Here is a 24,261-nt window from a genome sequence, read left to right on the forward strand (position 1 = left end):
TGTGATGTTAAACTATATGCATATCAAACAAGTTAAGAACTCCAATTTCTACAAAGTCATGTTTTGATGGTTATGTAATAATAACAAGGTTTTGAATCAGTGTTGTAAATGTGAACAAACCTATATGCCTCTAGTGGCTCAGTGGTTTGTCTACAGGCTTACAGTTCTAAATATCAGGTTTGTTAATTATGGTTGGCATAGCACAGGTAACTTTAGGTTTAACAACCATACATTAAATAAATAATAAAGCAATTTTTATCATCACATAATATTGATGTATAATGTAATGCATCATTATTACCAGTCTTATTTCATTACATTTAAGATATTTATAGAAAGTTTAACTTAATCAGAAATGCATGAAAGTTTTTAGTAAAATCAACAAAAAATTAGTATATTATATCCTTAAAGATGTATTTGATGATCTGTAGTTAAAGAAGTAACATAACCTAAGTGCAGCAATACCTGTAGGATGCATGTACAGTACCTCAGGACTTGGACTTGTTTGTGGATTTCTTCTGGGAGGATATTTGTTGTCTATCCATGAAGATGCCATCTTATATGACACTGTGCCTTATGACGTACATCCAGGCAGTCCTCGTTGGGTTGGAGCTTGGTGGGCAGGCTTTGTGCTGTATGGAGTTTTGCTTATGGTGGTATGTTGGATATTTTTCATGTTTACATGTGTTATATAGGAGAACATAATTATAGAAACATTTGTGTTATTTTTCTAACGTGTCTAACGTATGATTAATTAACAGTGTTGCTTTCTAGCTAAGTTACATTTTCTTTACTCGCATATTCTTCATTGCTTTTATTATGTTGAGGCAAATAGAATTGATTACACTCGTGGGTTTATCTGCCTTTGTGTTTTTAATAATGGATTTATTTATTTGTACAGCTATTTGCTGTTGGGCATGTGGGTGAGTGGATGTCAGAATGAACCTAGCCACTTTAGATGTGAATCTGTGACAGTATTAATATTCGTTTTCTCCCTTTACATACTCAATAACCATATTGTAATTCCTTGGTTGATTTCACATGAAGAGTAGTGATGGTCATTTTACACTTTTAGTATAAATATTGTATGTATCTCCTTATATTTCATATAAACAGTGATGATTATTTTATTTGTTTTAACAGATTGCAATTCCATTCTTTGCCTTCCCTAAAACTTTAAAGAAAGAAAAAGAACGTTTGATTTTGGAGAGTAACGAACTTTCACCATCAAATGAATGTCAAATACAAGAAGAACTGCACATGCCTGGAGAAACACAGCCAAGTCATTCTGTCTCCAAGGAAACTGAAAAGAAACAGAAGTATGGGAAAGATGTTAAAGGTTTGTTTATCAAGGAGTTTCATGAAGAAAATCTGTCCTCAGAGTCTTTAAGTAATGCAACACTTGCTATTTCTAAATGGTAATGGTTAAAGAGTACAAGATTTGAGATGAGAAAATTCAATCTTCAGGCTTATTTTAAATTTCTCAGTTGTGCTGTACTCATCATTATATCCTACTCCTGCTACATTCAGTATTATATGAAATATTTAAGAGGTATTCCACGTAATGAAAAGGTTGTAGCTCTTGGGTATTGGACATGACAATTGTCACTCAGATTATCGGAAAGAGAGACTAGGTCTTACATCCTCTGGAGTCAACCAGTTTTCACCTGCTGGTGAAACTGACCCAATACCGTCATCCTCTGAGCTCTGAAGCAGTGTGATTGGGGTCAACCAATTTTCCTTTGCTGATGGTATTGATACCACCAGCAGGTTATCAAGGAGACTGGTCCAATATTTTTGTCCTTACTATGAACACACAATAAAAGCCATTGAAATATTGTACTGTATGTAAATTCACGTTACTGTATTCATATAAGCAGTTGTCTTATATATGAACCTAAAAAAATGAACCAGAATATATAGCTACAAGTATGGGTCAAAATTAACCTTACAAACATTAAACCCATCAAAACTGCTGGTGGAAACTTGCATGTTCTTTTGGTTTTAATGGCAAAATTTTGAAGATGGGTCAGTCCATTGTCTCATGATTTTCACTCCTATATGGAAAAATTTCTGGAGATGCCCATGGTTAAAAACTCTCTTCAATCCTTTTATGATGGCATCACACTATCTGTGAAATAGTAAAATGTAATTCTGCTATGAATTTGTATTGGTGATTGCTGTCAATTGATTTGTTGATTTGGATATTCAAAATAGTTTTACTATTATGTAATAAGTCCTCTTAAGAGGTATCTTTCACTAGATTATCAAGACACTCAGTAATAAGTTTAAATAACTATGTGATGTACTTGTTTTAAGTCTACAGTCATTGGTGTGTTTTCCTTTGTCCAATGGTTTATAACATTTACATCACAAGCTATAAACCATTATATAGACTGTAGCAGTTTGTTTATGTTCTTCTTTTGTTGTACAGATTGCCAAGGATAAATTAAAGACAATTGAAACTTAAATAAGCTCAAATAATTCCCATGATAAAAACAATTGATATGTATAAAGTTCAAGTAATTGCCCATCATAAAGGACAATTGACATGTGCATGACTTTCTGGTATTTGTTAATGTAAACCACTAGAGATTCCATAATTGGTACATTTGTACTTCTACAGATAAGTCACTTCATGTCTTATCAGTATATTTTAGTGATAGTTTCAGATAAGTCACTTCATGCCTTATTAATATACTTCAGTGATGGTTTCAGATAAGTCACTTCATGTTCCATCAGTATACTTCAGTGATGGGTTCTAAACTTACATTTGTCCAGGACGACATGTACGAAGTTCATAGTTGACACAAACAAAAAAATCTTCAATTTACACCAGAAACCTTTCAAATATCCCAGAACTAGTACAGTGTGGTATCTTTTGCACTCGTGGTTTAATGGTTAACATAGAAAATAAGTTGATAAAAACAACAGTTATTGGCAACTCAAGTTACATACTTGATACCTGACTTTTAGGATTTACACAGTCTGATTCTAACCAGAGGGTGAAAAATGTGATAGAGATAGATGAATAATAGATTTACAGTGTCTGATTCTAACCAAAAGGTGAGAAATGTGATAGAGACAGATGAATAATAGATTTACAGTGTCTGATTCTAACCAAAAAGTGAGAAATGTGATAAAGATGAATAATAAATATTTTTAGTTACCTTAATAAAAGAAAATATGTTACAGTATCAGATAACTTTGGTTGGACAGTGCTAAGTTAGATATGACTTAAATACTTTTGTTTCAGGTTTATATGTATTAATCATATGAAAGCTCATCATTGGTTCTTATATGTGTAGTTGACTAGAGCAGAGCATAACAAATTATATTTTAATGTTCTTAATTCTTGAAATACTTAATATTGTCTTATTAAATATTGTCCTGATTTCATTTTTATGTTGTTTTTAACAGATATTCCAGTGTCTATGTGGCATCTGTTAACTAACCCAGTCTACATAGTCACCTGTCTTGGAGCATCTATGGAACTATCAATTGTCAATGGCTTCATCATCTTCCTTCCAAAATACTTAGAGACACAGTTTAGCTTGGGAAAGTCTGAAGCCAACGTATTTACAGGTACTGTGATAAGATTGACTTCACAAATAGAACTTCTTTGAAGATATTACTTTTAAACAGTGTTGATTTTGTCTGTTACAGTAAAATTGTGTTAGCAAATAATTTTTACAGTGGATTACAGGTGAAAAAATTTAAGTCTAATACACTTCATGTCAAACATCCACTTTCCTGGAGGTTCAGTTGTTTATGAATATATCATGTATTTTTCTTTTCACATGGTATTATAACATAAATTCTGAGTCTGTTCCTTGTTTTATATAACTGCAATTTTCACACAATATGAGGTCAAGAAAACCATTAACTTGACCTTGTTTCAAGTCATCCCTGTTCCTTTATTATTCTTGAAGTGTAGGTAATACCTGTTAGTTCTCTGGGAAAATGTTGTTTAACCATATAATTACAGCTAAAATCACAAGATTCTACTTTGTTACATTTAAAATTTAATTAAAGAATCTTAATGTCTATGTATTGAAATAAAATAAGCATTAAAATAATTTTCATTGTGGTTCAAATTTTTATATTATGTAAGTTGTGATTCTTTTATATCTGAAGAAATTGTAAATAAACATTTTTAGCTTCAGTTTAATACAGAAGTTGACCAAAGGTGAACGTTTTTGTCTGTATAACTTTTGTTCACCATAGTTCTTTGTATAGACTCAAACTAGGTTAGCTGTTTATCTTGCACCTTATTTTAATTCCTTACTGGGATGTTGGGAGGAACTCGTGGAATTCTTGATGTCATTCAGTGTATGTTCATTGGTAGTTTCTCAGTCAGTTATACTTGATTAAGCTAGGTGTTTGTAACCAATAGAAAGATCACATTTTTAAATACTATTTTCTAACAGTTATTTTAAAATCAGCATTAATAGTTCCACAGAGAACTCATAAAATGTCTCTTAGCATTGTTACTGCTTGTGTCCATACTGGTGCTTTAGCATTAGTTCTCACCTGTAGATATGTTAGGTAGATATACAATTCAAGTTTATTTTAGTTAATTATACATTAGGGATGCTTTGCAATGCATATTAGAAAAGTTGGATAGTTTTTTTTGAAATATAAGCCAAACTGCTTTACTTTGTCAGGCTTAGTGTAGCAGGTAAATGTCCCAACACTGGTTTGTTTCATGATGAGTAATAATCATAAAAGAAAATATCAAACATTAAACTTTTCACAAAAAAGTAAAACCTTATGATTACGAATATAAACTAAGAAGATTTTCAAGATAATTTAACAAAAAATTGAAAGATATGTTTTTTTTTTCTATTTTTAGTTTTAAACATTTCACTGCACAACACATTGGTGATAATACTTGAAATATTGAGATTCTAAGTGCAACTAACTATAAAACAAAAAATAATGATTCCTTCATTTAAATGTTCAAATATAACAACTTTTTTAAAAGTTGTAATTTTTAACAAAATATTACCAATTGTTATTAAGCTACATTAAGAAAACTCAATTATTATAAATATTGTTGAACTGTGTATCATTGTTTCTAACAATACACTGTGTAATACTGTTGATGATAGTATCCTTCAGTAGTTGTTCAGGTGATATCTACAGGTTACAGTCCAAATGGTAATTTGAATGACAATTCACGTCTGTCATGCTTGTTAAATAAGTTTTTTTTCAAATTAAAGAATCTTGGACTTGTTAGTTTGTGTAACATCTTTGTACGTAGAAGTGGCCATTGGTAGTCAGTCCAGTGATACATTCAAAGTGATGTTTAGTGTACAATAAGGACAGCTCTTTTTGGCTATCACTTTTTGTCCAGTCTAGTTACTTCATCTGACATCAACTAAGTCAAGTAAGAGTTTCAGTTATGATTCATAAGTGACATATAGAACAAATTTCATGTTATCTAGCAGGTTTATCCAATACATCTCTGAAGTTAATCCATCTTCACCTGAATACACCACAGTGTTCAAATCCAGGAGGATAATTTGGTGATGTACCTACAGGATATCATTCTTGTGGACTGTGCTAACAGTTACTGGTGTGTTTGATCCAGTTCAGTTGATTAAGTTCTTTTTCTGAAAATTAACCCAACTCTGATAGAAACATGAACTGAGGATTACTGTGTCGATTTGGTACTTTAAAACCAGGTAGGGCTGAATGTACAGGACTCCCAGATTTGCAGTAACCTGAGTGTCTCAATCCCAGCTCTGATGGAAGTCATCTGCAGATGAAGTAAGACTAGATGCACAGTCTAGTTTGCTACCCAGAGAGATAGTGAGTATTAAAACGTGAACATATAGGGCCATGGGACAGTCAAGACACCCCCTGAACTAGGAGGTATACTGCTGAAGTGAGCATGATTCAGGAGGAACATGGTGTTAGAGACAACATGAATCAATTAGGGCACATCATGTTTAGGCCATCCTGGATCAGGAGACTTTGGGGCACCTGAGAACTTACCATGCTGTGCCAGAAATGGCACGTTTCAGCCAAATGACCAAGAAGCTCAGAAAGTTTATGGTCACAGTTACGGATCCCCACAAGCAAGGTGAAACAGGTCAGTTTGTATTTAGGGTTACAGTAGAGGAAGACTTGAACCACTTTCTAAAGTATTTCAGGCTGTTAACTGCCTGGAATTGCTAGACTCCATAGGAAGCTGTTCAATGCCTAGTTTTAAATTTAGACAGTCTAGCCTTAGACTTTCTTGGGCATTCTGTAAGGATCAACTCTGAGACTGCAGTACAATCATTACTAGGCTGTGCCAGAGATTTATCCTTTTGAATTTAAGGCCCTGAAATCTTGACTGCTTATGTAGCTGACCTTTACAGTTTCCATGGTGAAAAGTTACCCAGTGAGATAATGCAGCATTTTGTGGGTGTGAGAAATTCTTCTTGTCTTTATTATGGCAGTCTCTGTTAATACATGTAGTACTAGCTTTCAGTCGGTGTTGGAGACAGAATTATGTCTTTACTTTGGACAGACTACCCATGTCACATCCAACTTGATTGTGTCAGCCAACCACCCACATGTCTTGGCATTAAGATGCAGCCAGGACAAACTACCCATGTCATATCCGTTAGTGTCCAGTAAATAGGTAGTGCTGTTCTGACACTTTCATCAAGGGGTATATGCAGCAAATACCTTTTCTCAGATAGTACCCTAGAATAGAAGAGCAAGACACATGCTTTACCTGTAGAGTATTAGGTCAACTTTTATTAAACTGCCATACCTTCCTGAGCAACAAGATGCACAAGACTGTTGGTTTTGACTAATGGGTTCATTAGAGCAAACAGTGAACACTGAAGCTATAGCTTCTAAAGGCTAGTCCTCTGGGCTTTAAACATCCACCCACGTGTTTGCCATATGTGGTGACCCATGAAGGGGGGAGGAGAGGATCCTGGTAGTTGAGGGGTCTAACCCTAACACACCACTTTGGCCTTGAATTCCTGTAGATGGGTCAGTCCTTGAGTCAGTCAGCTGGTCCACTTGAGCTAGGGTCAACCTAGTACCATTGTTGGATGTTCTTAATAGGTGTTGTGGACATTGTATCTGATACTGATGTTTAGGTATAGTGTTAAAGAAACCCTGGTGTTGCTGCAGTGTCCTTGCTTGACATTGTAGTGTATCCCTTTGTAGGGCTCCATGGTGGGTGGAGTCAGTGGGCACTGAAATTTCCTTTTTTTATTATGAATCCCCCAAATAAAAATTTAAATAGTGAAAAACAGTCCATAGGTAAATGCCCACATCTAGAATATTCAGAGCAGCAATTTTCAACATCTGTAACACCTGTACCTCGTTTTCTGATACTACATTCTCTTTCAGACACATCTTTAGGGCAAATGTCTCACTTTTTTCTTAAGAAAGGACTAGAGGGACTTGCTGTCTCTCCAGAGTCAGTAAAGAAACTTCAATCTGGTGACATATTGGTGGAAACATCCACATCTCAACACAGTGAACTCCTCATGCATTTGAAGGCAATTGGGGATATACCTATTGAGGTTGCACCTCATGCTACTTTGAATTCATTATGAGGAGTTATTGTTGAGAGGGATTTGAGAAAACATTCAATACTGGTTCTTCTACTTATTTTCATGTACCTTGTCCAATTTGAGTCAGAGATTCTCGCTGCAACCTATCTTTAAGTCATCTGGTTTCTCCACTCAAGGAGTTTCTGCAGTGAGATGTATCTCCACTCACTGCTCTACAGAAAGTCCTTTACAACTTTTATCACTGTAGTTTTTTTTTCTTTCTGCCTTAGACTAGATGTAAAAATTGGTTTTAATGCTATTTATGTTTTTAAACTTTGTTTTGTTTCACCTTTTTTTTTTGAATTTTAGTAAATTTACTTTAATTTTAACTTTTTACTGGACGTTTGGCACAAATAGTGTAGCTGCTTTGTGCCATGAAACACTAAATCAACCAATCTAAAGGCTAGAGGAACCTAGCTCAGATTTTCACACAGTTTTGGGAATTGCAAGTAACAGCTGACACATGCAAAAGAATTGTGGTGGTCAGTTTAGTTTTTAAGAGCTTTGGTGGGTCTTGATACACATCTGGTGGAGTACAGGGGTAAGATACACTGCTCTTTTTTTTAACAGAAGTAGTGTGAACATTGATAGATCTTGCTGTACAACAAAACCATCAATGTAACTTGTTGACACAAATCTTTTCTGACAAATGTAGATAAACTAGATGTGAATAAAGAGATTATCCTCTAATGACATTCAGAAGGGTGTGGTTAAGAAAAATGTAGTTGTCACTGATCTTGATTAAAACATTGTTATTTAATTAATTTTGTCTGTGTAACAGTTGAACTGGGTTATCCAGTATCAGCCAGATAAAATGAAGGAATAGTATACTACAATAAATCACAATATTTCCATGCCCACAAATGTTGTCCCTTGGTTTCTGTGAACAGTGTTTGGTGCATTGGTGTTATGTGTCATGATTAAAGGGTTCATAAAGTAAACTATTTCCTCACCAGAAAACAACCAGGATTAGCTTGAGCAGTTATTTGCTTGAGGGAGATAAAGACCTAGTGATGTTTTGTAGTTATGGACAATGAGTTATCAAGCTGCATGTTGGAATAGTCATCAACATGGTAAGGGAAGTGAAAGAAGCCAGTGATAGAGAATGGGTTATCCATCTGCATGATGAATAGTCATCAACATGGTAAAAGAAGTGAAGGAAGCCAATGATAGACAATGGATTATCCAGCTCTATGTTGGAATAGATGTCGACTTGGTAAGGGAAGTGAAGATAGCCAGTGATAGGCAATGGGTTATTCAGCTGTATGTTGGAATAGTCATTGACATGGTAAGGGAAGTGAAGGTAGCCATGCCAGTTATAATGCCAGGGACACATTAACTGTACCCCCATTTGAGCTAGGTTCTTGGATACCAACACATCTGTTCTCTCTAGTAGAGGGTTATGTCACAATGTAGACTCAACAATTTAGTAACTTGTTGACAGAATATGTCAATGTACTTATTGGACTGGATGGCTAATTTGGTCAAGGACAGAGACCTGTCATATAAATACATTAAACAATTGCCATACAGGCTTCCCTAGACAACTAGGGACATCACTAGCATTAAAAAAATAAAGTTGTTGTTAAAGGATGGAATTGTACAGCCTTGGTTATCTCCATTAAAATACAATTATCTTTAAAGGATGGAATTGGACATTCTTGGTTGTTTCCAGTTTTAAGAAAGGAGGATTCTAGATGGGTGAGGAAAAGAATTTGTGGTCCTTCTTTCCATTAACATGAACAAATAAACGTTTGGATGGATTGGCCCTTTGGCTTAGACTTTATGCCTGGCAAGTTGAACTATATGAGAAGAATAGAATCATGACTGTTTTTATTGCAAGAAACTGCTCGTATGAGTTGAGTTCTTCAGCTCACAGTATGATGTGTAGCACCCAGGAAAGAAGTCACCTCTACAACATACACTCCAGCAGAAATTGTTTGTTCTCTTATACAGAGAATAACCCTGGTTATTGATGGTCCATTCCTGAAGGTGAAAGGAAGTCACAGCTGTATATTTTTGGCCATCAATTACTTAATGTAAACAAAAGCTTTCCTTTTTCTCAGTATTTTTGCCCAGTCTGTGGCTGATGTCATGGAACACGAGATAACCATGAAAAGCTCCATTCAGATCAAGGAGCTATTCTTAAGAGATTTTCCTAGTTGTGTAAGGTGTGGTGAAGATGTGCACTTCACCTTACTGTTCTCAGTCTGATTGGTTTGTGGAGAGGATGATACTGAATGTTAAATGTATGAAGGTAGCCAGTGATGGACCATGGGTTATTCAGCTGTATGTTGGAATAGTCATTGACATGGTAAGGGAAATGAAGGTAGCCAGTGATAGACAATGGGTTATCCAGCTGCATGCTAGAATAATCGTTATCGACATGATAAGGAAAGTGAAGGTAGCCATGCCAGTTGTAATGCCAGAGACACATCAACTGTACCACCTCTTGAGCTAGGTACCTTATGTCGTGATACTGTGTCGAGTGGGATGAACATTTGTGTCGAGTGGGATGAACATTTGCCTTATGTCGTGACACCGTGTTGAGTGGGATGAACACTTGCCTTATATTAAGAGAGATTAACAAGTTGTTTACTGAGTATGGTAATGTTTGTTGAGAAGTTATGCTTCCATTGGATATGGTGTATGGAACTTACAATGTTCATATAAGTATACAGAATAGTTATTCTGCAATATTTGGTGTGCATGATTTGTATATCGACACCTAGGACAGGCATCTATGAAATAGAAGAGGTGCTACAATAAATCAGTGAAATAAATGATGTACCAAAGTGGAGACTAGAAGTAACTTTAGTGTGTGTCAGCAGCATAAACTACACTTATCTCTGACAGGAGTAGACTCCATATTGTGATCCAGTGAATCAGTTATAGCAGTTAAAAGGCCTGCAGAAGTTCATAACACATATTGATCATCTGGGGCTATATGTGATTGATAAACCTATGATAAGCTCAGTTGATGAGGAGTCAAAAGAGAAGGTAGTTGGGTTGGGTAGAGACAAAAGCACTGTTTTATTTTACTCTGACCCTTAAAGTGAAGAGTTGAGTGTAAATATCTGTTTTTGGGATGAGTTAGATGAGAAAGTGGCAGATCTAAAGGTGAAAATCATCACCAGTGACATCCTAATCAATATGGAACTTCCAATAGCTAGGACGATCATTGAGTGAAACATATAATCATAAACGGACGTGCCGAATATTATTTGAAATATTATTAGTATATTATTTTCTAAATCTTAAAAATCCTTAAACAACTATATAGATTATGTAGTGTTAAAAATTTAATAGGCCTAATATTGATTTTTACGACGAGTGTAATTAATGAAAGTGTTAACTGATTCCAATGTTCAAAAGTGAAGGTTAGTGTTTTAATCTGACTCAGCATAAGTAATTCTGTTTGTGAAATTCTTATATTTAAGCCAGCAGTTTTGTTTTTGAAGAAAAATTCAAACATTCTAACTTATGATACATAAAAACAAATAATTAACAATTATTTGATTTTTAAGAACTCTTCAAGTTGCAAAACTCCTTTTGCTCACCTGAAAATTACCTAAGAAGGTTGAAATGTTGTTCTGTACTTTATTTTAATTATAATTTTAATACCCATTGCAGCCATCTTTAGAATACATTTTTTAGAACTCTATTCTGTAACTCCTCGGTGTGGATTCCTGTACGTGGTTAGGGGACCTCCCAGGGAAGGTTTAGTTCTATCTGGTTACCTTCTCTGGGATCTAAACATCCACCCACGTGTTTGCCGTGCGTGGCGACCTGTGAAGGGAGGAGAGGAACCTGTTGGTTGAGGGGTCCAACCCCAACACACCACTTTGGCCTCGAATTCCTGTAGACGGGCAGCCTTTGGGTGGCCCCCCTTGGGTCAATCGGCTGGTCCACTTGGGCTAGAGTCAACCAAGTACCAGTGTTGGAAGTTCTCAATGGGTGTTGTGAACATTGTGCCTGATGCTGGTGTTTGGGTATAGTGCTCACGAAACCCTGGCGTTGCTGCATTGTCCTTGCATGACTTTGTAGTGCGTCCCCTTGTAGGGCTCCATGGTGGTGGGGTCAGTGGGTACCGAAATTTTTCTTTTCCTATGGATCCTCCAAAAATTTAAATAAAATTGTAAAAAACAGTCAATGGGTGTTTACCACGCCTTGAATACTCAGAACAGCAATCTTCAACATCAGTAACACACGCACCTCATTTTCTTATAATACATTCTCTTCGAAAACCTTTAGGGCAAATGTCCCCTTTTTTATTCAAAAGGGACTAGAGGGACTTGCTGGCTCTCCAAAGTCAGTTAAGCAACTTCGATCTGGTGACATATTGGTTGAAACATCCACATCCCAACACAGTGAACTCCTCTTGAATTCAAAGGCAATTGGGGATATACCTATTGAGGTTACACCCCATGCTACCTTGAATTCTTCACGAGGAGTTATTGTTGAAAGGGATTTGAAGAACGTTCCAGAGTCAGAGATTCTCGCTGGTCTCTCCACTCAAGGAGTTTCTGCAGTGAGGCACATCTCCACTCGCAAAGATGGAGTTACACTGCCAACAAATACCCTCGTTTTAACATTTACTTCACCACGTGCACCTGCCACCATCAAGGCAGGTTATCTCATTTGCAGGGTTCGCCATACATACCAAACCCTCTTCGATGGTTCCAATGTCAGAGATTCGGCTACTCAAAGACATCTTGTCGTGGTTCCCTGACGTGCTCGTTGTGGAGGCAAGGACCACGATGCCTATGACTGTGACATGAACCCACATTGTGTAAACTGCAATGGTTCTCACCCCTCTTACTTTCATTCTTGCCCAAAATGGTTGGAGGAAAAAGAGGTGCAGCGTTTTAAAACGACACATAACATTAGTTATCCTGAGGCTCGGAAATTGCTGTTTACAACTCCATCTCGAACATATGCTGCTGCACTTCATTCCACAACTACAGTGGGAGTGCAGACAGATCTCTGTGCCTCCAAGAGAATCGTTTTCAAAACAAATGAAAAGCCTTTTGACCTCCGTGGTTAAAAAGGTTGATGAATCGACTTTCACACCCATCTCTGTTCCTCCCATACCTTCCAACAAACCTCAAGATCCACGTTTTTCAGTTTCAAATACAGGCATTTCTTCTGATACATCTTTTTCTCCCACCACAAGAGACAAAACAATTATTTGTTCACGTCCTCAGTCACTGGATTCCCCTTCCAGTAACAAAAACCTGCCCACCCGACCCAGAGCAGGATCCATGGAGGTTGATAGACCTCCTCCAACTAAAGACAGTAAAGAAAAAAGACGTGGTCGTAAACCGAAGGGTTCTCCAGCTGCTTCACCTACCCATTCTTAAAAATGGCTACCTTGATACAATGGAACTGTTGAGGTTTACATTTTAATCTGGATGATATCAAAATGCTGATTGCTTCCTACCATCCTGTTTGTCTTTCTTTACAAGAAACATTTCTCAAAACTGTTGATACTGTCTCCATTCGGCAGTTTTCTCTGTACAGAAATGACAGGTTGTGTGATGGTTGAGTACATGGAGGGGTGGCACTGTTGGTTGATCAACACGTGCTCACCCTGTCTTTGTCACTCAACACACCCTTGGAGGCTGTAGCCATCCGTGTTTTCTTGGGTCATACCATCACTGTTTGTTCTCTGTACCTGTCCCCTGGAGAGACATATGATCAATCAGATCTTGATGCTCGTTGAACAGTTGCCATCTCCATTTCTAATCCTAGGGATTTTAATGGACATCATCCCTCTGGGGAAGTGCTATTATTGATGGGAGGGGCCAATCTGTAGAGCGGATGCTCTCTGATCACAATCTTTCTCTTTCAATACTGGTTCTTCCACTTACTTTCATGCACCTAGTCAGTCCTTTACCACTATTGATCTCTCAGTTTGCTCCCCTTCATTATTCTCCCATTTTTCATGGAGGGTTGACAGTAATCCACTAGGCAGTGATCATTTTCCGATCCTTTTGAGAGAGACTGGCCGTGGTCAATGCCACCCTACCCGCATGCCCCAGTGGAAGCTGGATCAGGCAGACTGGTCCACTTTCACTGCTCTCGCAGAACTTGATCCTGCCATCGTAAATCAGCCATCAATAGACGACTGTGTAGCAGCGGTAACTGACTGTATTACACATGCAGCTGCTCAGTGTATTTCTAAAACCTCGACACGTTTTCCACGATATCCTCGTCCATGGTGGAATCCTGCTTGCCACTTAGCACGGAAGGCTCAAAAGCGGGCCTGGGATACTTTTCGTAGATATCCCACACTTTCAAACCGGATTGCTTTCCAACGGGCCCGTGCACATGCTAGGTAGGTAAGACGTCAAAGCCAGAAGGAATCTTGGATTAAGTTCACAACCAGCATATATTCTACCACCAGTTCCAAGACCATATGGGACAGGATTTGAAAGGTTAATGGGTGCTACAATTCTGTCCCCCTCTTGATCTTACTCTCTGATGGTCAGGAGGTGACTGATGTTCTGAACATCGCTAACACTCTAGGTGAAAGCTTTTGCCGGGTATCTAGCACTTCTGCTTGTTCGTCCACCTTCCTGGCCATCAAGACTCGGGCAGAGCGATCACCTCTTTCCTTTCGAACTGACTGTTTCTTTGACTATAATTGTCCCTTTACCCTGGTGGAACTAAAAATGGCCCTTCATCGGTCTGCCAGTACGTCTGTTGGACCTGATGATATTCATTATGACATGCTGCACCATCTATCTCCTGCTTCTCTTGATGTCCTTCTTATTGTTTTCAACCGGATCTGGCAGGAGAATGTTTTTCCTGATGCCTGGTGCCAGGCTATTATTTTACCTTTCTCTAAGCCAGGGAAAGATCCCAAGATTCCTTCAAACTACCGTCCAATTGATTTGACGAGCTATCTCTGTAAGACATTAGAAAGGATGGTTAATGCTCGTCTTGTTTGGTTCCTTGAATCAAACAACCTCCTCTCGCCCACCCAGTGTGGGTTCCGTCGACAGCACTCCACCACAGACCACCTAATTCGTCTTGAAACATCTACCAGAGTAGCCTTTCTCAACTGCCAACATCTTGTATCAATATTCTTTGACATAGAGAAGGCTTACGACACAACATGGAGGTATGGCATTTTGCGAGACCTCCATACATATGGGTTACGTGGCTATCTTCCCATGTTTATTAAAAATTTTTTAATGAACAGGAGATTCCAAGTTCGTGTGGGTTTGACACTTTCCCGTTCTTTTGTACAGGAACTTGGAGTCCCTCAAGGCTGTCTATTGAGTGTTACACTCTTCAGTATAAAGATAAATGCCATCACTGAACAACTCCCTCTCACTGTTGCGAATGGGCTGTATGTCGATGACTTTCACATCTCATGTCAGTCGTCAAACATGAGATATATTGAGCGGCAACTACAAACTGCCCTCCATTGTGTACGGAAGTGGACTCTGGCAAACAGCTTTAATTTCTCTCTCTCCAAAACTGTATGCATGCACTTTTGCCGTCGACGAGGTATTCACCCTGATCCTGAACTTCATATCGGTGAAGTTTTGCTGCCAGTGGTCCCGGAGACCAAGTTCTTGGGGCTTATCTTTGATCGTAAACTGACCTTTATACCACACTTAAAGCAGCTTCGGGCCAAATGCACAAGAGCACTGAACATCCTCTGTGTTCTCTCTTCTACCAGTTGGGGAGCAGATCGCTGTTCAATGTTAAAGGTATATCGTGCTCTTATTAGATCGAAACTTGATTATGGATCAATAGTCTATGGCTCTGCCAGACCTCGCCTTAAAGATGCTGGACCCCATTCATCACCAAGGACTTCGACTCTGCACTGGGGCTTTCCGTACTTCTCCAGTTCAAAGTATATACATTGAATCTCATGAACCTTCTCTACACCTTCGCCATTTGCAACTATCTTTACAATATACTTTGAAACTTCATTCCTCACCAAAGCATCCCACCTGGAAATGTGTTTTCCTTCCTCGGTGGGCAGTACTTTTTCAGAACAGACGATCTGTCATTGCTCCGTTTGGCCTTCGCATCCAGGCGCAATTGGATGAATTGGGTCTGTCATTGGATAACATTGCAGATTCCACAGGTCGGCCCATCCCACCATGGCTTATTACAGCCCCCAAATGTGACCCTTTTTTCAGTCACCTAAAAAAGGCAGATACTCCAGATTGGAAGTACCGTCTTTTATTCAATGAATATCTTTCAAACAATCATTCAGTTCCCATTTATACAGATGGTTCCAAATCAGGTAACTCAGTGGGCTCTTCTATGGTTTGCTATGGGTCAGTAGTTGCACGCAGAATCCCTTCTACAGATTCTGTGTTCACTGCTGAACTGTATGCCATATCTCTTGCCCTGGATCATATTGCAGCTGAGCAGTACTCCAACTGCACTATTTATACTGATTAGCTTAGTTCTATACTTGCCTTGGAATCACTACACGTTAGCTCACATCCTATTCTCGCTGATATTCGAAACCGACTGGCCCATTTCTCATTAGCAGCTACTTCAATCCAGTTTTCCTGGATACCAGGCCATGTTGGTATTCGTGGGAACGAGCTTGCAGACATGGCAGCTAAATATGTCTGCTTCAGCACCATCACTCCTATGCCTATTCCGTATATGGACTATGGTGTTATCTTCAAGGCTCGGCTCCATGCCAGCTGGCAGTCCACCTGGAGTGAGCAACGTGACAACAAACTTTTTCAAATCAAACCCAAAATTGGACTTTGGCCATCTAGCTTTCATAAAGTTCGGAAGGAGGAAGTTGTTCTCACTAGGCTACGATTGGTCACAGTTTTTTAACTTATCATTTTCTTTTATCTGGAACTGATGCACCAATGTGTAGTTTGTGTAACACTCAAATCACTATCAGTCACGTTTTACTTTCTTGCCATCATTACAATTCTCAACGACAGCAATATTTTAAACATATTTTTTCCAAGGGTCAGTTTGTAACATTGGACAGAGTTATTAGTGATGGTTACTTTGTCCACCTTGATAATGTTTTTAATTTTTTAATGGCCATTAATCTTTTTAATCTCATTTAAGTGTTGCATATTTATTCATTACACCTTTTTAATTGTGGTTCCTTTTTTACAGTTTTAATATCTCTCATTCAATTTGACATTGGACAATGGCCAGAACATTAAATAACTCGACACCAGGACTGGAAAGGCCAACTTCAGGTGTCTAACGCTACTGTTTGAACTATCCGTTAGTCGTCCTGGCGAGTTGTTATTATACTTTTGCTGCATATCATTTCACACTTTTACTACTTTACTTTTTAGTACTGGCCATAATGACTCATAACCCAGAACCAGGACTGGAAAGACCAACTTCAGGTGACTGACGGTGGTTTTTATACTTACCTGTTAGTCTTCCTGGCGGGTTATGATCATTACCATTCTGCTACAGGTAGTCCTTTACAACTTTGTTGACTGGATGTCAACAATGGTTTTTACACCATTTTCTGTTTTAATTGCCGTTTTGCTTTTATCTTCATTTACTTGACTTTTATCTTTTTACTGGACATTTGGCTACTCATTATTACGATTTTGCGGAGTGTCTTTTAAAACTTTTATTCTTTTACATTTTGATAATAGCTGCTATGACACATAACCCGTAACCAGGACTGGAAAGGCCAACTTCAGGTGATTGACGGTGATTCTTGAACTTACCTGTTAGTCTTCCTGGCGGGTTATGATCATTACCATTTTGCTAGAGTAAATATTTTACAACTTTGAAGACTGGATGTCACCATTGGTTTTTACACCATTTTCTGGTTTAATTGCTGTTTTGTTTTTACCTTCATTTACTTTTACAAATTTTACTCCATTTACTTGACTTTTATCTTTTTACTGGACATTTGGCTACTCATTGTTACAATTTTGCTATGTATCTTTTAAAACTTCTATTCTTTTACATTTTGATACTGGTTGCTATGACACATAACCCGGAACCAGGACTGGAAAGACCAACTTCAGGTGACTGACGGTGGTTCTTGAACTTACCTGTTAATCTTCCTGGCGGGTTATGATCATTACCTTTTTGCTTGAGTAAATACCTTACAACTTCTTATACTCTGCCTTCTATCTTAACATTGTAGACTAGGTGTCAACATTGGTTTTATACTTTTTTGTTTTACCTTCATTTCCATTTATGTCTATTACTACATTTATTTTTTTTTACATTCTTAATGAATGTCTGGTGCAGATAGCCTCGCTGCTTTGTGCCATAAAACACTAAATCAATCAATCAACTATTCTGTAAAACACAGAACAGAAACTAATATATAAAAGTCTGATGTGATTCTTCTTGCAACCAATATCTAAGTAAAAAAAAAATATATTCTGCATACTGATGAAAGAAGCTGTAATTTTACTAGTTCACTGTGTAAGTTATAAAAAACAAACACAAATAAACATTCTTCAGTATTCAGGGTTCATATTGTACAGTTCAGCTTTAGTACAATTATTCATATTTCTAAAGAAAGCAGTTTTTCTGTTCCATTTGTAACTGAGATCTTTGTTATGTCCACTTAGGTGGTATAGCCATACCAGGTGCTTGTGTAGGGATATTCCTGGGAGGATACTTACTGAAAAGGTTTCAACTTCGACCAAAAGGTAAGAATTTTGAAAATGAAAGTCGGGAAGTAATGTTTTTACATATTAAGTTGGAAAACTGAAACTTTAATGCTTTATACAAGTAGATGTTATTTACTGAAAGACAAAAATATACCTGTTCATTACAATGTTTATTAAGGTTATTAATCCATTTTCAAATTTATTGCTAATGAATTTGAAACATTTATATATGTATTTTTCTTTTTGGTTTTTCAAATTGCACATCAGAGCACTAAATAAAGAATCCTTAGCTAACTGAACTTTTATTAGAATGTGCATGAGTTGGCCACACATTTCGAGGTAATTTCAGGTGTCTTTCTATTCAACTTGTTTGAGCAAATTAAAACATGAAAGTTAATTGAATTTTTGTGTAAAAAGATGGACTTGAAAACAGCATGTGAGGTAGCAACTTCACTGTTGATGAAGCCCTCGAGCAAATCATGGTAGATGAGGATTCAGGTAGAGAATTGACAATGACTGATAGTGACCATTATGATGATACACCCCTCCCATACTAAAAATGGGGTGTGATACTGTAGCTTGTTACCATGGGCATGGCAGTCCTAGTAGAAGAGACTGTTGTAGAGGTCAGCTACAACAGAATCTAGGCCTAGGCATAGACCTAGGAATGTCAATAATAATAATAATGGTTAATGATGGGACTTCTACCTGGTTACCACTTCATGACCTTAAGAAGTATGTGAAATGGATTACCCAGTTGCTACAGAAGGCCTTGATAATGAACTGGCTGATGGAAATACAGGAATATGCAGTACTATAAATGTGAAAAGAAGAGGAATGCCTGTGGGACTACAGCCTGATAATTTACCCCTCAGGAAGAAGAATCACCCTGTTTTTTATGGAAAATTGTTAGCCTGCACTTGGCACAATACCAAAAGACTCCACATGCTTTCAACAGTCCATATTAATGATTATGTTGAAAAAGAGATATGTCTAGAAAACAGTGACACTGGTTTTAAAAGTGTAAAAGCTTCTCTCTTTGGACAGGTACAGAAATCCTATGAATGGAGCTTATGGAAATGATCAGAGGATGAATAAATAGCTATTCTCTTACAGGTCATTTAAGTGGTACAACCAAATCTTCAATACCTTGTTCAGTGTTTCAGTGGTGAATTGTCACATTATTTACAAAGGTATTGTGAACAGGCAAGCCTTTTCTCTGAATGAAATTATTCAGAGAAAATACTTACCTGTTCATTCTCGTAATGATATGCTATTTAGCCAACTAGAGTAGACAGATTCAGCACTGGAGAAAAACAACAAGGGCTTACAGGAAGGCACTGGGTTGAACTTGCTGGTGCCTCTAGGCCAAATTGTAAAAACCAGGAAACAGATGTCAAATGTTCTGTAAATGGAGACATTGGGGTGTGGGTGTTTGTGCTCATTCTTGCATTGAGACGTATCACACTGTCAAAAACTTCAAAAGATGTTATCTGGATATGAGGAACAAGATTCACTGGCAGATGGTGACCACAGGCCTGACTTGGGTGAGTTCTGTCTCTTCGTAATTGACAAATATAGATGATTGCTTATAAAACATAACAAAATGTATGGATATCTCTATTTTAATTTTGATCAGAAAGATTGGATGCAGTGTGAACCAACGTACAACAAAATTGACATCCAGGGATTTTAACAAAATCCAAGATAACCACTTGATGACATCATAATATGCAAGTTATGCAAACAAAGATACTTTTTCAATAAACTTTGGATCATCTCCAACAAAGTTTTTCCTTCTTCAAGACCACCGTGCTTCTAATAGGCATTACAAAATTGGGTAAAATCAAATCTGGTGCTTAAAGGGGTTAACTGACACACAAATACATGAAAACTTAAATTAGGGTTGAAATCAGAAGGAATTATCATTGCTGTACCTGGTTCATCGATTTTAATTGTAAGTAAGATAACGTTTATAAATTATATCAGTAACAGGACAGACTGAACTAACTGACATCATTTTGATATAGGCACTACTTCATTAATGTATTTATAGGTGTAACATGGCTAGGTGGTTAACATACCAAGTACTGGATTAAAAAGTCTGAAAGTTGAAGTGTTTTACCACTGACCACACACTGCTTATTTAGCTGTGAGTGTTTTATTATAAAAAACTTCAATAAAAATATTGACTTGCACCATCCTGTAAGTGCATATTTTGTTACTTTGTCAGATCTAGTACCAACATAATTTCTTCATTTTTTTTAAGACAAATAACATAGGTAAATTAACATGCAGGATTATACATGGACCTTTCTCTGTTAAAATACTTTTATCTGTGAGGTTTGACCCTTTCAACACATCCTTAATTGGGTAACAACATACATTGTTGGCCACTCAGATGGCTGAAAGCTCACAGACAATATTTAAGAGAGAAGTCAGTATATAATCCTACATATGTTCTTCAGTTGACATTTGTAAATACATCCTCTCAATGATTGTTCAACAGCAATTTCCATTCTTCTAAATATTACAAATTTCATATAACACAAGGACAACAAGGGAGAGGGTGCATTTAAGTCACCCCTTCAAACATTACACATTTCATATAATGTATGGATAACAAGGGAGGTGTTGGCCTATTTAAGTCACCTCTTCAAACGTTACACATTTCATATAATATAAGGACAACAAGGGAGATGTTGGTCTATTTAAGTCAGCCTTTCAAATATTTACAAACATTTTTTAAACTGTTAATTAACTGCATCTACCACATCAGAAGGGAACTCATTCCAACAACCCTGTTAGAAAAGTGAAGCTGTTTTAGTTAAGATGACTTTTTCTCTGCCAAAGTTTGTTTTTGTTCCCTAGTCCTGATGAAGTCTTGTAAATGATGCCAATCCTGATGAAGTCTTGTAAATGATGCCAAGTTTAAAACTGTTGCTGCCATGCTATTACACAGTGAAAATATCAGAACTGCTTGTTTTCTACTTTTACAATACCTGAATCAATCACATTGAACACCTTTTCAAAATATAATTATTGTACACAACCTGAGAATGATATAACATTAGCTAACTAATGTTGAAATTTGACACTGCTATGGATACTAAAACAGACTTCTGTCTTTAAATGTATAGCAGTGGCATTTTTCTTGTCTCAATATAACTGATTTTTATGTTCACAAAATTGAGAATTTCATCTTTTTTTTTTTTTTTTTTCCTAACAGAGAAAATTTTAAGGTTTTGGTATGATAACAATATGGTTCTTCTTTAGGGGCCATACAGTTTATGATGCTTTTTAATATCCTCTCTTTGGGATTGTACACTGTTCTTTATTTCCTTGGGTGTGATAACATAAGGATGGCTGGTGCTACATTACCTTATTTTAACAAGTAAGTTCTGATTATGCTTAGAAAAAGGTTCATGTTCCTTGGTACATTGCAGAATAGATTTATTGTTATCGTAAGCTCAAAATAATTCATTTTTATTCCAAAAAGTTAATTTTAATTTTAGTCATGAGAGACAAATTCTTAAAGCATGTTGGTATGTTAAAGAAATAATTTATTTGTAGTATCAAACACCAAGGAAACTGGTGGAATGTGCATTAGTTTAGTATTACATTCCTTCTTTTAACAGACTGTTTCATTATAATTATTTTTTTCCTTCTTGTTGACAGTTGTCATTTGTAGGCTACAACAACGTTTCTGAGTTTTACTTTTTGAAAAGGCTGTCTGAGTCATTAAAATATAGATCAAACTTAGAGCATTGAAAAATAATAAATTTACTTAGAATAGGTGATTTAGATTTTATTATGAGAGTCACGAAAAATGCTGCATCTTTGTATTGTGAGAAGGTATTTTATCAACAGATTATTTAAGATATTAATACACTTTTACAGCACTGAGTTTGACCACTTTCAAGTAAACCTCACTGCTGACTGTAATCTTGGGTGCCAGTGCACTCCTTATGAAATTGAACCTGTTTGTGGCCGTAATGGGATAACTTACTTTTCTCCTTGCCATGCTGGGTGTCGACTTGATAATGACAGGATTCAAGGGATCGGCATTATCCAGGTATTTAATGTAAACTTTCAACTTTATGAAGGTTGGAGTTACTTTACTGAAGTAAAGGAGATACTAAACAGATGAAATTCCTTTTGTATTTTTATTTTATGCTAATTACAATAACTATGAATGTACACAAGTGATACACAGAGAATTCACAAAATATGAGCAGTAACAGCTAGATGCCAAATTAATTAATGTTACAAAACTGTCACAGGAAATAAATAATAAAAGCTGGTAAGTTGTATGACGTAGAAGAAGCTTGTACACGAGTCATTTACTGTACACTGATAATTATTTTATATCTTGTTTTCATACTATTATACAGTTTATCAATGTACAATTATAGGTGTTTTTTAAAATGTTCTGTATTAACCCCCACAGTTAGTTTGATCAGCTTTTGACCTTCTCTGTTTTTTCTTTGTCTCAAGAACATTTATATTAAGACTCTGTGTGTGTTCCTTCAGCTTCTCAATTATAAAGATGTTTCACCAGATTTACTTCATGGATAAGATCAACGTTTTCCCATTCAGCATCATGTGATCGAGAAAATGACATGATGGATCAGAACCTACCTGTATTTATCAGTAGTCAGGGTGCCATCAGTTTTGTGTATATTACTGACAGCTTGAAACTGGTACTGATACCTCACCATAAATATTTTACATTTATTTTAAAACTGTTATTTTCTCTAATGTCAGACTTGTCTTTGGTTGTTTTCTGATTGCCAGGTAACTCATGCATCTTTTAGTTTGTTCCTTTCAATTGACTGATGACCCAAAGCTGATTTTAACTTTTTGGTTTGATTACCACTTCTCAGCAGCAGTATTTAAGCAGCTATTTAGAGAAACATTGAATTTTGCTTGTTTTGTCTCTTGTAAACAGAAATATTGAGTATTGGATTATTTTTTTAAAAATTGTGTAAACTTTAACAAAAGAGACAACATTGAAAGGTGTTTGGGAACCATTCACAAAGATAAGACATTTGTGATATACTAATGTGAGGATGTGTATGTGCAAGTATCATCTGGAAACTATAGGTAACATTCAAATGTTACTTGGAATAATCAAATGTTTTGTAATAATAAAGTTCATTCTTAAATGCTTCACAAAGGAATGTTAAAAAATTTTGTTGCATGACATTAGAAGACAATATAAGATCAAAATGTGGACAATTACCTTTATTACTTTACCTATGAGGTGAAAGGTTCTACTTGTGTATTTGTGGGTTCCTTGTTTTGTCATTTATATACTAATAGTTTTCATATTCTGTTACTTTAAAAGTCATGCAGCCATTGATAGTAGTAGTTTTATTATAGAGCAACTTGTGCATGTCTATGATGGGGAAGTACGAGATTTTGTAGTCAATTTCATGAATTGACCCCCTCTATAGGACTTGCTTATATGGTTTTTAAAACTTGGCTTTATCTTAAATGTGTATTCATTTAATGTATTTCCATTCCTGTTTCATCATCTATAGGGATAATGGATTAAAGTTTGTAGTAATAGCACCCAAAAAGCATTGAGGATATCCTGTTTATCAAATAAATTTCAAAATGCTGATGTTGAACACTTTGACCTTCATGAAAAGTCAAGGGTGAAGACATGAGTACTTAAACCCACAATGCCTCACCTCCTATCGTCTTTCTTTGTAGTTCAAGTCAGCATATCTATCTAAATTGAATCTTTGATTCTAATATGAGATATATGTACCTATAGATTATTGAAACGATTTTTGTGGTAAATCTTATGCTCATAACATATCGTTATAGAACTTCACCAGCTGTGCTTGTATTCCAACAAACAAAACAGTACTTCGAGATGTAATGGCAGTTCCACTTGCTACGTATGGCTCCTGTCCACAGGTGTGCAAAGCTATGATTCCTTTCATGGTTCTTCTCTTCATCATGACACTGGTTGTTTCCATCATGCAGATGCCTGTTCTGATGATAACCCTTAGGTAAATAAAAGAGCATTTTCATCATGGTAACTAGCTTAGGAAATGATTTACTGC

General features: G+C 36.6%; 1 protein-coding gene across 2 annotated transcripts in view; it reads left to right on the forward strand.

Annotated features, from left to right (window-relative positions):
* LOC143233509 (solute carrier organic anion transporter family member 3A1-like) overlaps positions 1-24,261 on the forward strand; it is a 53,113-nt gene that overhangs the window by 17,307 nt on the left and 11,545 nt on the right. For both annotated transcript variants that reach the window (XM_076469804.1, XM_076469805.1), the window contains exons 7-13: positions 472-656; positions 1,144-1,339; positions 3,421-3,585; positions 18,140-18,220; positions 21,458-21,575; positions 22,082-22,256; positions 24,020-24,207. In XM_076469804.1, the coding sequence (XP_076325919.1) occupies positions 472-656; positions 1,144-1,339; positions 3,421-3,585; positions 18,140-18,220; positions 21,458-21,575; positions 22,082-22,256; positions 24,020-24,207 (1,108 nt within the window). The remainder of the gene's footprint in view (positions 1-471; positions 657-1,143; positions 1,340-3,420; positions 3,586-18,139; positions 18,221-21,457; positions 21,576-22,081; positions 22,257-24,019; positions 24,208-24,261) is intronic.

This window comes from Tachypleus tridentatus, chromosome 12 (genome assembly GCF_004210375.1).
Source record: "Tachypleus tridentatus isolate NWPU-2018 chromosome 12, ASM421037v1, whole genome shotgun sequence".
NCBI classification, from domain to species: domain Eukaryota; kingdom Metazoa; phylum Arthropoda; class Merostomata; order Xiphosura; family Limulidae; genus Tachypleus; species Tachypleus tridentatus.